This window comes from Eubalaena glacialis, chromosome 6 (assembly GCF_028564815.1).
Source record: "Eubalaena glacialis isolate mEubGla1 chromosome 6, mEubGla1.1.hap2.+ XY, whole genome shotgun sequence".
NCBI classification, from domain to species: Eukaryota; Metazoa; Chordata; class Mammalia; order Artiodactyla; family Balaenidae; genus Eubalaena; species Eubalaena glacialis.
The window spans coordinates 48989910-49004940 of NC_083721.1; the positions used below are offsets into that span (position 1 = coordinate 48989910).

Genomic DNA, 15031 nt, shown 5'->3' on the forward strand with positions numbered 1-15031 from the left:
TTACATTAAGGCAAACATAAGCGAACAGACAATAACCACTGATTTTCCACTTTATTCACTGATATTGAACCCTGAACTGACAATATTTGTCCATTCCTTCATTGCCTTAAAAATTACAGCTATTGCTCAGGTGGAGAAAGAACAGTCAGAGCATCAGGATTCTGCCAGTTTTTCCATCAGTTCAAACAAATGCTTTCTTGTTTACAAAACCCACTGAGGTTGACAAGTTAAAGGTGCTATTCAAATATAAAGCAATTTCTCCAACCACAGATAATAATAAATTACAATTTGTGGTCAGTTATATTTAGGTAGTCTAATAATAACTCTGAGGACTAGACTATAAAAAAGACAAAAAATAGTCTTTCAGTATTTATCGGTCACCATCAGCTAAAATACAAATTTCCATTAAAAAAAATGGCAAAGACATTCTTACTGTTGCTTTACTAAAGTATCATCTAGTAACTCAAAGCAAGACTACAGGTACCACCCCACAAATTCCACAAGAACAGTATATGCAAGTGTTCTGCTCAGTTTTATTTTGGGGCAAAAGGAGTCATTTTAAAGCAGTTCAAGTTATACAAAGAAGTCGATGTTAAAGTCTAACTTTTAGCGGCAGTCAGGTGAATTAAAAAAAATGTTCTGATAAAACTACAATACACCATGAAATTTAAAAATTATCACAGTGTTTACCTAGACAATGCTGAAAAGTTGAAAATGGGATTTAAGGAAATCTAAAATCTGAAAGACAGTTTGCTGAATTCTATCAAATACCAAAGAGGTGAGGTGGGGTAGTATTTGAAACTGCAATGAAATATCAAAGCCTTGTTTCTTTTATAGAAGTTATCTTTATTTTTGGTGATTATTATAAAACAGAGAACTTTTATGTATTTTTCATTCACCTACTATTCTTCTGTGATTAAAATAAGCTAATGAAATAGGAAATGACCAGAGGATTTCAGAAATATTAAAACAACAAGACAAATGATGACAAATTCAAAGAATCACCTTGATTACCACTATCATTAACAGCACTCAGAATCACCAATTTTTAGAGCTGGAAGAAATATAAGAGATCCAATATTTTAATTCTCTTATTCTACAGGGATGACACTAACGTCAAAGAGATAAAATGACTTTCTCAAGGTAACCATGCTGGAGAGCCCAATATAAAGCACACTTCTCCTGGTTCTCACAGTCCTTGGGTTCTTCCAGCATACTTGTACTGCATCTTTTCTGTATTTTTTTTTTAAAGCAGTATCTTACTCTCCCGTTAGAAAGACTATTTGGCTCTCTCAGGGCCTAGCACAACACCAGATATATAGGATGCACTAAACTAAGGTAGTTTGCTTCCACATCAGAACTTCCTTTAAAATTAATTTGACTACTTAGTAAAAACATGTCTTCAGTCTGAATAGTATAATGTGGAAATAACTTGCAAACGTATATAATTGGGAGTTTTTTGACCAAAGGTTACTGTGAACTCTGATTTACTCTGTAACCGCCATTGTACAATCTCAGACTCAGATAGAATCCTCCACCTCACGTTATCTCACCCCAGTATTGTTAAATGCAGCCAGGCCAATTCCCCCCACAGCTGTCAGATACCAGAAGGATTTAATAGTTCAACAAAGCCGTACAAAGCAGTTAATTCACCAGACACTCCGACGCCTGGCTTAACCGTAGGTCAGGCTTGGTCATGTAAATTTCCAGGTAAAATTTAAAAATGAATTTAAGATGCTTCTACCCCAAAAGTTTAAGAACGCATGCCCACAGATGAAATAAATGCCACTGAACACCATTTTACTCTTGTCAACCAACAGTCACTGTATTTACCTATCCCCAACCCTAAAATACTTCAAAAAAGGGGATTCGCTTGTTATTAAAAGATTATTACTAATTAAATCCTAGGCCTTAGACATGACCAAGGCAATTCATGTCGCAACGTACCGATAGTTAAGGGAATTTGGCCTCCTTCATTAGTTAGTTAAATACAATCATCACACTTGCAAATGTCCCCGTACCCACAACGCTAAGGGTAAATGCTGTGTCACTGAGAAGCAAGTATTTTTCTGAAACCAAAAGGAAGCGCTCAACGAATGTTGCTAACCTGTGCCCTCGGGCTACTCCATTCCCTATAAAGGCAGCCAGAACTGAGTTTCCCTAAACCCATGCGCTGCCTGTTGGCAGCTTCCGTCTGATGGGAAGCCCCCTGACGGGCACAACCCGTCAAGGAAAGGCTGCACCCGCCGGGTTCTACCTCCAGGGCTCGGAGCTGCTTCTCACCATTGCCAGGTGAGTACCGGGGTCGTCGGGGTGTCCGCTGCCCGGGGCCGGACTGGCCCTGCCCTCCGGGGTCTTCCGTTCACTGTTGCGCTTCAGGCCGCTGGCGTCGCCTCGGCCCCCGGTATCCCGGCGCCGCCGCTGCCGGCTCCACAGGTACATGGCACCCGCGCCCAGCAGCAGGGGCGCCCCGACCGCCAGCGCCAGCTGCCATCGCGGCAGGCCCCCGGTGCCCGGGCCCGCAGTCGCACTGCCGCCGCCCACCCCACTCCCGGAGCCGGGAACAGTCGCTGCGACCACCGCCGCCTCCACAGGCTTAGAGGCGGCCATGACGAGTGTCCTCCGCCACCTCCTCCTTGCTGTTCACGGGCGCCACAGTCACCAGGCAGCGTGCGAAGAAAAACGGGAGGGAGGCAAGGACGGAAAGCAGTGAGCGAACAAGCACGCTAGGCAGCAAGAGCGGACGACAGAAAAAGGCCAGAGGTCACCGGAAGCCCAAGGCATGCCGGGCCAGACCTGGCCGTCCTCTTCCCTTCCCAACCAGGGAGGGAGGAGTGGGAAGGGAGGAGGAGTGGTGAATCACTTCCGGGTCAAGGTAAACTGGGCGTGCGGTGAAAATCCGGGGCAGCCCTTTTTGTTTTCTTTCGTTCCGGTGCTGTTTGTGAGACTAGTTTCTGGGATCTTGGGCCTCGGTGGTAGCCGATGCCATTCCCTACGCCTTCAATAAAGAAGGGCAGAGGGCTCTCTGGTATAGCGAAGTAGAAGAGGGGCGCACATACAGCGGGTTTTTGGTGCTCGGGGGAGCAGAGCAAGAGGGGAAGAAGCTCTGAAACTGCGCTAAGAATGGGCGGGAGTAGCAGAAGAGTTGTGAAGATTACTGGCTGGCAGGAGTGGTGGGCGGGGCGTAGGCCGAGCTGCCTCATTTATTGGTGGAATTTGGACCCCTCGTTTTCTCGTTACTGCCACGTTGACGCTACTTAGAGCCCGGCGGTGTTTAGCTCCGTTGTCTGTCCCCGTGTCCTCGGAAACCAACGGATTGGAAGGGATTTTAAAAATATGGGAGGAAAGAGCCAAAAGCTGAAGATAGCGCGCTGTATCACCGATCTTCTTAGCTCTACCATGGCCAGATTTTAGTTTGGAAGAATTTGAGGTTATTGGGGGCAACAGCAGGTGGCACAAATCAGGCTCGGTGGAAACGGGCAAATACAGGTTGGCTCCAGTTGAAACGGCTTGAACGGCGTCCCTGCGACTCACCGTCCGCACCAATTACGAAAGCGATGACGTCTGTGTGTTGTTACGAGGTTCTCGAACTGAGTGGGTAGAAATGCGAAGACCTAGAGTTCCCACCTTTCCTGTACGTATTTGTGTCATACCGGATTCCGCTTGACACCTCGCTCCCTGGAGCATCCGCGGCCTCGCCAGTGCTCTGTTCCGCCCACTGTCATGCCGTTTTGCACTAGATGTCTCAGCCCTCTTGCCACATCCCAAGTAGAAATTTCAATTCATAGCTTTTATGTATCTAATAGCTTTGTCAAATCCTTTCCTCATGTTCTGCACCGACCTCTTAAAATACAAAAATTTCCCTTGCAAGAAATTGTTTAGAATTCTTGATAGAAAATACTAAACAAGAAATTGTTTAGTATTATCAAGAATAAAAGACAAGTATTAATAGAAAATCAGAATCCAGAACTATGGCTCCCCATTTCAGATATACTGATTTGCAGACCCTCATATTAAAAATTTATGATGATTTTGCTTTTGGGTACAACAGAGGATTTTCAACATCACTATAGCGGTGCATAAAAATCGAGAGGAGATAATTTATTAAACGGCACTAAAATAGACTTAATGGCCTAATTAGAAAGCTTCAGCATCATTGCTTTTCTCTTGCTTCATGTGGGTTCCTGTGAGTAAATTGCTTTCGGGCTGTAGGGTTCCTTAGCAACAGGCTAAAAAGATGAGCTAAAAATAATAGCAATAGAATTGGTTTGATCAAATAGTGATTGTTGCAGGCAATGACTTCTCTCCCTTCCTGATTCCCAACCCTCAAAGGCAAGTCTTCTGTTCTTAATGTAATTTTTCCCTTGCCTTTTCAGAACAGAGTTAGGATTTTTCTTTCTTGAAATTTCAATTTTTCTGCAGCCTCAGGGGATTGTAGAGTGCTAGTAATTACAAACTACCGGTAGGAACTGAAACATACAAAGTTTTTAAAAGAAACTTTATTTATTGGAAGAGGTAATAGATTGTTATTGTTAAAATTCAAAAGTTACTGTGAAAAGTCTCCTGTTCCCCAGCCACCCAGTTCCCTCCAAAGGCAATGTTAGAGTTCCTTGAAACATTTTGTTTAATTAGCAATTATTTATCTAAAGGGTTGGTTTTCTTTGGTTTTATTTTTAAGATTGGCATGTATATGAATTTGTCCTTGTTACTTTTATACTTTGTTAAACATCTAATTTCCATTCCCTAGCTTATTCATCTTTTTTCTCCCATTTTCTCCACCATTTCCTAATTGATTATAGTATAGAACTGAGTAAAAGTGTCACTACCTCTGTGACCTCACTGACCTGATGCATAAATTTCTAAGCTGTGAATTACTGAAAACAGGTTATATTAAAGATTTAATTAGATGAGATTTAAGGTCTTTTTAGTGTAATGTTTGTTACAAAATAGTAGACACTCAATGCTTAGTTCTGTTTTTCTAAATTTTAAAGGAGAGAAGTTAAAAAATTGTCTCTTTTTTTTTTAAATTGAAGTTTTATATATGTGAACATAGATATTTTCTTGCTAGATTAACGGAACTCAATAGAAGAAGCTTTCTTCACTTTTCTGGTCTGTGTCTTAGGAGGCATTTGAATGAGGCTGAACATCTAATGGCCTAGGATGCAGAACACCTGAGTTCTTATTCTAGCTTTTAATACTACTAAGCTGTGGGTGTGACTGGGCACCTGCTTTCTATATAATGTGACCAGTAGATTAGATGATTCCTAAAGCTTCTCATAGCTTTAAAATTGTATGATTCTATCCCCACAATTGTCATTGCTACATCAAAGCCTTTTTTGATTGGTAGAGTTAGTGGATAGCTGGTTGGTTGATTGGTAGCCAAGCCTTCCAATGAGTCCACAAACATGCTTATCTTAGGCACATACATACACAGCTTGATTCTCTTTCAGTTCTTCCTTAGGTTTACATTCTTTCTCTGTTTTTCTTCACTGAAAAGTTACTTGAAAGAATTGTTTATACTTGTTACCTCTACCTATTTATCACCAATTTCATCCAAAATCTCTTATAATCTAGTTTCTAACTTTTTTACTAGTCTGAAAGTGCTTTAAGAGTCACAAGTTATTGTTTGTTTTTAGCTTTCATATGCTTTTATTGGAGCACTTAATACCATGGGTCATTCTGTACTTGAATGGCTTTCAGGAGACTAAATTCTCCTCTTTCTTATACTCTGATGAATCTCTAGGTACATACTGTCCAATAGAACTTTCTGTGATGTTGGAAATGTTTTATAACTCTGATATTCAATATGGTAGCCACTTGAAATATAGCTGGTACGACTAACTAAATTTTTCATTTTAATTTAAATTGACTTAAGTCCCTTCATGTGGCTAATGGCTACCATATTGGACAGCGCACCTCTAGATCTTCCTCAAGTATGAGAATCCATAAAAATATATCCTCTTCTTTCTCTTCATTCTCTTCATTTGTAACCAAAGTACATCTCATTGTTTCAGGTACCATACCTCTGAAGATAATCTCTATCTTCACATCTCCTGGTATGACTTATCTTTTCACCTGTAGCCCTGTAATTTCCTACTGTTTATTGAGCAGCTTTGCCTGGATGCCTCATTTAAAAAAAATATAACACATTGTCCTCCCTCCTCATTCTCTTCCTTTGTATAATCTTTTTTTCTCATAATACCACTATTACCTTGCTGGTTACCCATACTTGAAACCTTAGACCTTTTTGAACCTTTCTTTTTTCCAACTGTATCTACCCAAGTACAAGTAAATGTACCAATATACACATACATAAACACAAAATCATCTGTGAAGTCTTGATGATTCTTTGTAATATCTTTTTAATATTTTTCTTCCTTTTCATGCCCTTTGCCACTTCCCAGTTCAAATATGTGAAAACACTTAAAAGTATGTCTGACACATAGTAGGTGCTCAATAAATAGTTTCTTCCCTTCTTTTCTCTCTTTTTTCCATTTCCTTCATCTTTCCTGAATGCTGTATTAGCTTCCCCACCTGTAGTGCCTCTCTTCTATGTGTCACTTTGCACCTTGATACTAGATTATTCTTCCCAAAGCATAACTCCAATTTCATTCTTTTTTTCTTTCTTTCTTTATTTGGTTGCGCCAGGTCTTAGTTGCGGCAGGCAGGCTCCTTAGTTGTGGCTCACCGGCTCCTTAGTTGTGGCATGCGAACTCTTAGTTGAGGCATGCACATGGGATCTAGTTTGCGGACCAGGGATCAAACCCAGGCCCCTGGCATTGGGAGCACGGAGTCTTATCCACTGTGCCACCAGAGTCCCTCCAATTTCATTTTTGAGCTCAAAGACTTTTAGACTCACTCTACTTCCTATAAACGTCTCTGCCCACCCCCACATCCTTTCTTACACTTTGTCTTTTTCCTTGGTCCACATTCTTAGCAGTTAGCAGTGTTTGAAATTATTTATTTATGTGACCCTGCAATAGGACATAAGCTGCATGAGGATAGAAACTTTGTTCACTTTGTACTCCCAGAGCCCAGAAGATAGTCAGTATAATGGTTGATTTTATGTGTCAACTTGGCCAGGAGGAACCCAGGTATTTGGTCAAATATTATTCAGGGTGTGTCTGTGAGGGTTGGTTGTTGTTTTTGTTTTGTTTTTTTGTTTGTATGTTTTTCTGATGAGATTAACATTTGAATCAATCCTACTGAGTGAAGTAGATTGCCTTCCCTAAAGCGAGTGGTCATAATCAGTTGAAGGCCTGAATAGAACAAAAAGATTGACCCTTCCTTGTGTAAGAGGGGACTTCAACTGTCTGACTACTTTGAGCTGGGACATTGATCTTTTCCTGCCTTTGGACTTGAACTGAAGCATTGGCTCTTTTTGGGTCTTCAGCTTGCCAGCTTTCACACTGTTATTCACACCATCAGGTCTCTTGGGTCTCTGGTTGTAGACTGCAGATCTTGGGACTTCTCAGCCTCTATAATTGCATGAGTCTGTTCCTTTTATAAATTTCTATATAAATTTCTGGTTCTGTTTTTCTGGAGAACCCTAAGTAATACCAGTACATTTTGGTACTGGGAATAGAGTACTGCTGTAACAAATACCAAAAAATGTGAAAGTGGCTTTGGAATTGTGTGATGGGTAGAGGCTGGAAGAGTTTTGAAGCCCATGCTAGAAAAAGCCGAGATTGCTGTGAAGAAACTGTTGATAGGTATAAGGACATTAAAGATGATTCTGGTGAGGGCTCAGAAAGAAAAGAGGCAAGCAGGAGACAAAGCTTCCATCTTACAGAAATACATGAATAGTCATGAACAGAATGTTGGTAGAAATATGGATGATAAAGGCCATTCCAGTGACAACTCAGATGGAAATGAGGGAAAAGTTATTGGAAATTGGAGGAAAGAAATACTCGTAATAAAGCGTCAAAAAACTTGACTGAATTGTGTTGTACATGAATTTGTGGTGAGAAGGACATCAATTTGGGGGGGCTGGGGGCCTCATTCCCTGTACCAAAACTTGTGTTAGTCTACTAGGACTACTATAATCAAATACCATAGACTGGTTGGCTTAACTAACAGAAATTTATTTCTTACAGTTCTGTAAGATGGGAAGTCCAAGATCAAGGTTCTGGACAGTTAGCTTTCTGGTGAGGGCTCTATTCCTGGCTTGCAGATGGCTGCCTTCTCACTGTGTCCTCAGGTGATTTTCTTTCTTTTTTTTCCCTCACCAGAGGGGAGAGAGAGCTGCAAGCTCTTTAGGGTCTCCTCTTATAAGGGCACTAATCCCAGTGGACCAGGGTCCTACCCTCATGACCTCATCAAAAATATTCAGTGTATAGCAGGCACTCAATATAGTAGGCACTCAATAAAAATTTTTTAAAGTAAACTATATTAAAGGGTATCAAAGAAGGAAAAAGTGGCATTCAAGATCGAATAGGTAGAATGCACCTTAAAACAATATTGAGTGTCTACTATATGCAGGCTTTCCTTTAAAAACCTAAAATACTTTTTCTGGAACTTTCTAAAATATATCACTTTTCTACTTGTTTTATAGAATTACATTTGTTCTACCTCATCGACTGGACTATAAGCATCCCAGGTCAGGATCTATGTCTAATTTATCTTGTGTCTTCTACAGTGCCTAACACAGTGCCTGCTCTAATGCTGTATGTCAAAACAAGGGAATATGTTTTCTCTCTTTGCATTGGACTATACAGAAGTTTATATTTCTTTTTCACAGTTACCACATTGCCATAATTATTTGTTCTCATGTGTGCTCCCCATACTCAATTTTGAGCGTCTGAAGGGTAGGGACCATGTTCTAGTCATCTTTGTACTCCCACATCTATTACGGGGCTGGGCATATAATGGGTATTTGTTAACATTTATTTATCTACCCAACATGATACCAGAAATGTGGTCAATGCTGAATAAAGAGTTGATGAAGTATTTGACAGTTTCCTGACTACTGCTTTATCTCCATTCCTGTTGCCAGCATTAATGGTCTGGTGCCACCACTGCCGTCCAATATCACTGGTATCAGCTGGGAAATCAACTCAGTTGCTGCTACTGCTGCCATCACCAGAAATAGTCTGCTTGCATCACCACCATCATCATAGCTACTTGTTCCCAGTCCTAAGCATGCGGTAGTCACTGCTACCATCTCCACCACTGCAGCTGCTTTCACCAGGACCTGCTTGGTTTGTCCTTCATATTCCACTCATATATAGAAGTACTTGTTTTTTCTGAGCCCTCATGCTGTTAATTTTTCTCCAGTCTTTCTCATAATGGTTTCTGCCTTATTCAGCTTCCATCAGAGCATCAGTTGAGTGGGTGGTACTACTTTGCTTCTCAGGGGGAATGGCACTTTAATGATTCAATCAAGTGGTTGCTCTTTTTGCTGTCAGAAGAAGCCTCTGTATCATCTTCAGGGAACAATCTACAATAACCCTAGATCCCTCTCCTTAGCTGTGACTGTTAGCTCATATGTATACTTTATGCACTCATTTGCCACCTTTCTGCCCACTCACACAGATTCATAAGATCTTTCCATCCTCATCAACTTAGTTCATTGCCACCCACAAGAATCTATGTCATTTGCAAATGTAGAAACATTGCTTTGCACTTTAATTTATAAAGATATTGCATATAGGTTATACTAATTGTGCCCTGCACAAGGATGCTGGGAGAAGTGGGGGCTGAGATTCAGCCTGCACTTTGTTCATCACAGTCTAGTGTTAGGCAGTGCCTGCCAGGAGAAAGGTATTCCTTTTCTGATTTACATGAAGATGCTGGCCCATCACTAAGTGACCCTGGTCATGCAGACCTGATCTTTGCATTGGTCTAGCACTGAACCTGAGATCCTCAATGCTATGCTTCCCTATTACCTTTTGTTGTTTTTCCTAACCAGTGGAAAATTGCCTCAACTCCAATAATGAGGAGGAGACTCAATTTTGTTAAATTTTGAAAAAATATAAAACCGTAAAAAGTAGTTTCTATACCTATCTTCCAGTTATCTATTGCTGCTTGACAAACTGTCCCAAGTGGTAGTGGTTTAAAACAACTATTTTATTACATCTCACAATTTTGTTGCTGAGGAATTTGGGCAAGGCTTGATTGACTCTTTTCTTCTGCTGGTGTCAGCAGAGTTTACTCTCCTGGTGGATGGCTGGTCTGGTGGGTTCAAGATGGCTTCACTCAGTGTCTGACACCTTGGTGAAGATAGCTTGGAGACTGGAATCATTTGAGACTGTCAAGTGGAGCACCTTCTTGTGGCCTTTCCAGCATAGCAGTCAGGGTAGTCAGACTTCTGTGACAGCTCAGGGTTCCCTGCTACAGTGTCCTAAGAGTCCCAGGCAGAAGCTGCAAAGCTTTCCAAAACTTCACTTCTACCATGTTCTGTGGGTCAAACATGTTAGTAAGAACAGGACAGATTCATGGGGGAGTGAATTAGACTCCAACTCTCAATGGAAGAAGTAGCAAAAAGTTGCAATTATTTTTAATCTACCATGATCTTCTACCAAGATTTGACCAAAGTTGTATTTTGCTGTATTTACTTGTGATGCAATTAGACAAACATTTTCATTATAGAACCTTGATAAAATAAACATCATATCTAGAAGTGAAATATTAGTAGTTTTCTTTTTAAAGTCAAGAACCAATCAAGCTTTTCAGGTTTATTGCATGTTACTGAAGTGTGAATAAGATAAAAAGGGAAATAAAAGGATAGTGGAAACAAAGAAGTAACTTTTTAATATTTATAGGCAATATGTCTCCATAGAAAATCCAAGAAAATCTATAATCTAGGTCTAAAAAAATAGTTCAGCAACATTGTGGATAAAAGGATAACACGATTCTCAAATTGGTCCCTTGTGCTTTCTAAACTATTGGCTATTTTGTGATCCTCTTGTTTTTAGGTCTGACGGATGCCCTTTTGCTTCATTCTTCCTTCAGCATGGACAACTATATCAGGTCTTAGCTGTTGGTTGTGTGACCTCACACTTTCCACTTGGGGGTGGAGGACATCTTGTTGCCAATATTTGTTGCAGAGTTGTCCATGGGTGGTTTTTGTTTTGTTTTTTATTTATTTATTTTTGGCTGTGTTGGGTCTTCGTTTCTGCGTGAGGGCTTTCTCTAGTTGCGGCGAGCGGGGGCCACTCTTCATCGCGGTGTGCGGGCCTCTCACTGTCGCGGCCTCTCTTGTTGCGGAGCACAGGCTCCAGACGCGCAGGCTCAGTAGTTGTGGCTCACGGGCCTAGTTGCTCCGCGGCATGTGGGATCTTCCCAGACCAGGGCTCGAACCCATGTCCCCTGCATTAGCAGGCAGATTCTCAACCACTGTGCCACCAGGGAAGCCCCATGGGTGTTTTCATTTACAGTTGCGCTATTGGTTTTTATGTGGGGATTCAGAGAGATTGAAAAGCTATGCTATCTTCATTATTATCTTCCCGGAATACCTGTAGTTCAATAGCATTTTGATCTAGTTGCTACCCATTTGTGTAACTCCCACTGTTTTATATATATATGCTTCATTAAAGTTTTTCTTTTTAGTACTCTGAAGATTTCCCGTTGTTTATTGACTCAAAATTTAATTTTTCCAATTTATTTTTCTAAATGTCATAAGTATTTTGTCACAATTCCCTTTAAATGTTTGGTGATCCACTCCTTTATTGTACATCACAAAATTTTGCCCCTGCTAGAAGTGAGACTCACAAGAGTCTAATTCCCCCAGCCCAGTTCTTCTCTGGAGCACTTCTCATGGGGAGGCTTATGGACTCAAGTTAAAAGAAAGTGCTGAGATGCATCTATTTGATGGGCCTGGAGCAGTTCCTGTTTGCTAAGGTTTCCACTACAGATGCAAGAAAAAAGTGTCCTCACACTTTCCGTCTGTCTGATTGTGGCAGCCCAGAGTGAATGCGGGAATACAGGAAAAAATTGCAACTCACAAATTAAAAAAGAAGTACTGAGGCACTACCCTTAGACTCTGAAATTGCACTGTGAAATTAATAACTGGGAGGAAGCCTTTTCTGAAGTATAACACACTGGTGAGCTGAACTGATAAAGTTTTTTACATAGTGGTAAATTTTAACAAACTGTGTTCAATCTGTTATAGAATAATAGGTGCTCAGGGATCAAAAAGACCTTGAGAGGTCATACAATTAATAACACTGCTGGAGTCAGAGCTGCACAGAGTCCATCTCTGGCAGATGAGAATCAATGCTGTGTTTAAAGGTCTCTTGTGAAAGAGATGAGGTATTGTTTTTATAAAAACCTATTACAGTATCTAAAAACTTTGACTCTGATGAAGCCTACCATTAGCCAGAATCCTGCAGAAATCAATGATGCTTAATGCCAAAGTAACTGGATATTTATACTACAAATATTCTAGTAGGCAAACCTCGAAAAACATACCTTATTTCCCGCACATATTTTTTACATCAACAGTGGTATATTTTTAAAATAGTTTTCATCATAATATAAGCTACATAGCTTTTTAGAATAAAAAATGATAATTATGTACCTTCGCGTACATGCTTTAGGACACTTGGTTAAGCAACAAGCAATCTGTGTCTTGATAATCACCTCAGAAGGCTTGCAAACTTCACCGTGTAACTGGACGATTATGGAGATGGATGATTACATTAGGATATGTTGCCTGCAAAAGAACATTCTGACAGTCAAGACATTAAATAGAACATAGCACACAGTTTCAAGCACTGCTTTCTGGCAAGTGAAAACTGTCTAAAAACCACTGATGTATTTTGACTACAAAAAAAAAAGAGAAAGAAAGGAAAAAAAAGAGATGTAGCAGCGTAGTTCTTCTGTACATAGCATTTCTTTTCCAGAGTGAGACTGGCTTGGGCAAGCTTGAAAGCAGTGTGAGGAATAATTCTTCTCTTTAACTGTTAAGAAAAAAATGAACTAAAAAATACATTACTATAACATATAGGGGCTGTGGAGAATGAAATAAATAAAGGGAATGAAATAAAAGGAAATGAATGAAAGAGAGAGAAATAAAGGCAAAATCATCTATGCATTATTGCAGTCTTCCGAAGCAGCAAATGTGAAAGAGGGCCCTGCAAAGCCACTTCATTTTTACACAGGCCAGGGATCGTTGTCACTGATTACCTGGGCACCCTTGATGTCTGATCACTTTATGAGAACACACACCACAAGTTTCCTACCCTCTAAGAGAAGGTAATTCCTTTCCTATTAAGTACCATAAGAAAATGGACAATCCAACTCTAGAAAACTGCAGCTATCTCAGCCACTTGACACTTTGCATAAACACTGGGCTTGGCAAGGCAGAGCATTAGAGCAGGGTCAAAAGGGCAGCTCCCTTTGGTCCCATGCCCCTGGCAGCATCTCCTCAAGGCAGGTGTCCAAGCCCCTGGCAGGAAAAGCTGGCGGCTGGGCTCCCAGGGTGTGGCATGGCCTCCTCTCACGCCCTGGCTTCCCAGACAGGACGGAAGAGCAGTTCTCCCCCAGCTGCCAAGACTTGACACCGGCTGCTGCTCCTTTGCTGTGCTAGGTTTGTTATAAGAACTTTAGGACAGGCAAAGTGGAGAGCCATCTTTCTCTCACACTTTAAAAGAGATGGGCTTAACTAGGGAAAAAAATGGAGGTGGACTAATTTTATATAATGTAGACCAAATTCTTTTTCTTTTGGTGGTAAATTTATATCTTGTTACTTTGGGAAAATTTTTGGCCCAAGGTTTGAAGAGTTCCCTTTCCTTCCTGCATTGGGGTCCCAGAGACCACCCCCAGGTTTGGTGGCTCACTAAAAGAACTCACAGGGCTCAACATGTACTCATAGCTAAGATTTATAACAGTGAAAAGATACAAAGCAAAATCAGCAAACTGAAAAAGCCCTTAGGTGAAGTCCAGAGGGAACCTGTCTCAAGCTTCCAAGAGTCCTTTCCTAGTGGAGTCACACATGACGTGCTTAATTCCTCCAGCAATGTTTTGTGACAACATGTGCCAAGTGTTTACCAGGGAAGCTCACTGGAGCCTCAGAACCCTAAGCTTTTATTTGATGCTGGTCATGTAGGCATGCTCTGCCTGGCAGGTACCAAAACTCCGGACTTTCAGAAGGAAAGCAGTTGTTCAGCATAAATCACCTTGGTTGTACAAGCAGTATAGGCCACTCTTATCAGTTAGGGAGTTTTTTTATCTTTCTTTCTTTTTTTATTGAAGTACAGTTAATATTCAATGTTGTGTTAGTTTCTGGTATACATCAAAGTGATTCAGTTTTTTATATATATATATATTTATTGAAGTATAGTTGAATTACAATGTTGGGTTATTTACTGCTGTACATACAGCAAAGTGACTCAATTATATATACATATTTATATATATATATATATATATATATATATATATATATAAATTCTTTCCATTATGGTTTATTACAGGATATTGATTATAGTTTCCTGTGCTTACAATAGGACCTTGTTGTTTATCCATTCTATATACATGTAATAGTTTGCATCTGCTACTCCCAAACTCCCAGTCCAACTCTCCCCTGCCCCCTCTCCCCCTTGGCAACCACAAGTCTGTTCTCCATATCTGTGAGTCTGTTTCTGTTTTGTAGATAAGTTCATTTGTGTCATATTTTAGATTCCACATGTAAGTGATGTCATATGGTATTTGTGTTTCTCTTTCTGACTTACTTCACTTAGTATGATAATCTCTAGGTCCATCTGTGTAGCTGCAAATGGCATCATTTTGTTCTTTTTTATGGCTGAGTAATATTCCATTGTATATATAAACCACATCTTCTTTAACCATTCAACTGTCGATGGACATTTAGGTCATTTCCGTGTCTTGGCTATTGTAAATAGTGCTGCTGTGAACATAGGGGTGCATGTATCTTTTTGAATTATAGTTTTGTCTGGATATATGCCCAGAAGTGGGATTGCTGGATCATATGGCAACTCTATTTTTAGTTTTTTGAGGAACTTCCATACTGTTTTCCATAGTGGCTGTACCAATTTACATTCCCACCAACAGTGTAGGAGGGTTCCAG

At 40.5% G+C, this 15031-nt stretch overlaps 1 protein-coding gene, 1 long non-coding RNA gene and 1 other non-coding gene across 3 annotated transcripts in view; 2 read left to right on the forward strand and 1 right to left on the reverse strand.

The window, feature by feature from the left end:
• The window catches only part of TOMM70 (translocase of outer mitochondrial membrane 70), a 42869-nt gene extending 40058 nt beyond the window's left edge, over positions 1-2811 (reverse strand). Inside the window, exon 1 of the mRNA XM_061194073.1 lies at positions 2284-2811. Within this exon, the coding sequence (XP_061050056.1) occupies positions 2284-2610 (327 nt within the window). The 5' untranslated portion in view covers positions 2611-2811. The remainder of the gene's footprint in view (positions 1-2283) is intronic.
• Positions 2812-3612: 801 nt separating this feature from the next.
• Positions 3613-9141, forward strand: LOC133093267 (uncharacterized). Its single transcript, XR_009701253.1, has 3 exons — positions 3613-3634; positions 8097-8200; positions 8996-9141. It is a non-coding gene; the product is annotated as an uncharacterized LOC133093267 (long non-coding RNA).
• A 2657-nt stretch (positions 9142-11798) lies between these two features.
• LOC133094165 (small nucleolar RNA SNORA31) lies at positions 11799-11929 on the forward strand. The gene has a single exon (XR_009701383.1). It is a non-coding gene; the product is annotated as a small nucleolar RNA SNORA31 (small nucleolar RNA).
• Positions 11930-15031: the final 3102 nt, after the last annotated feature.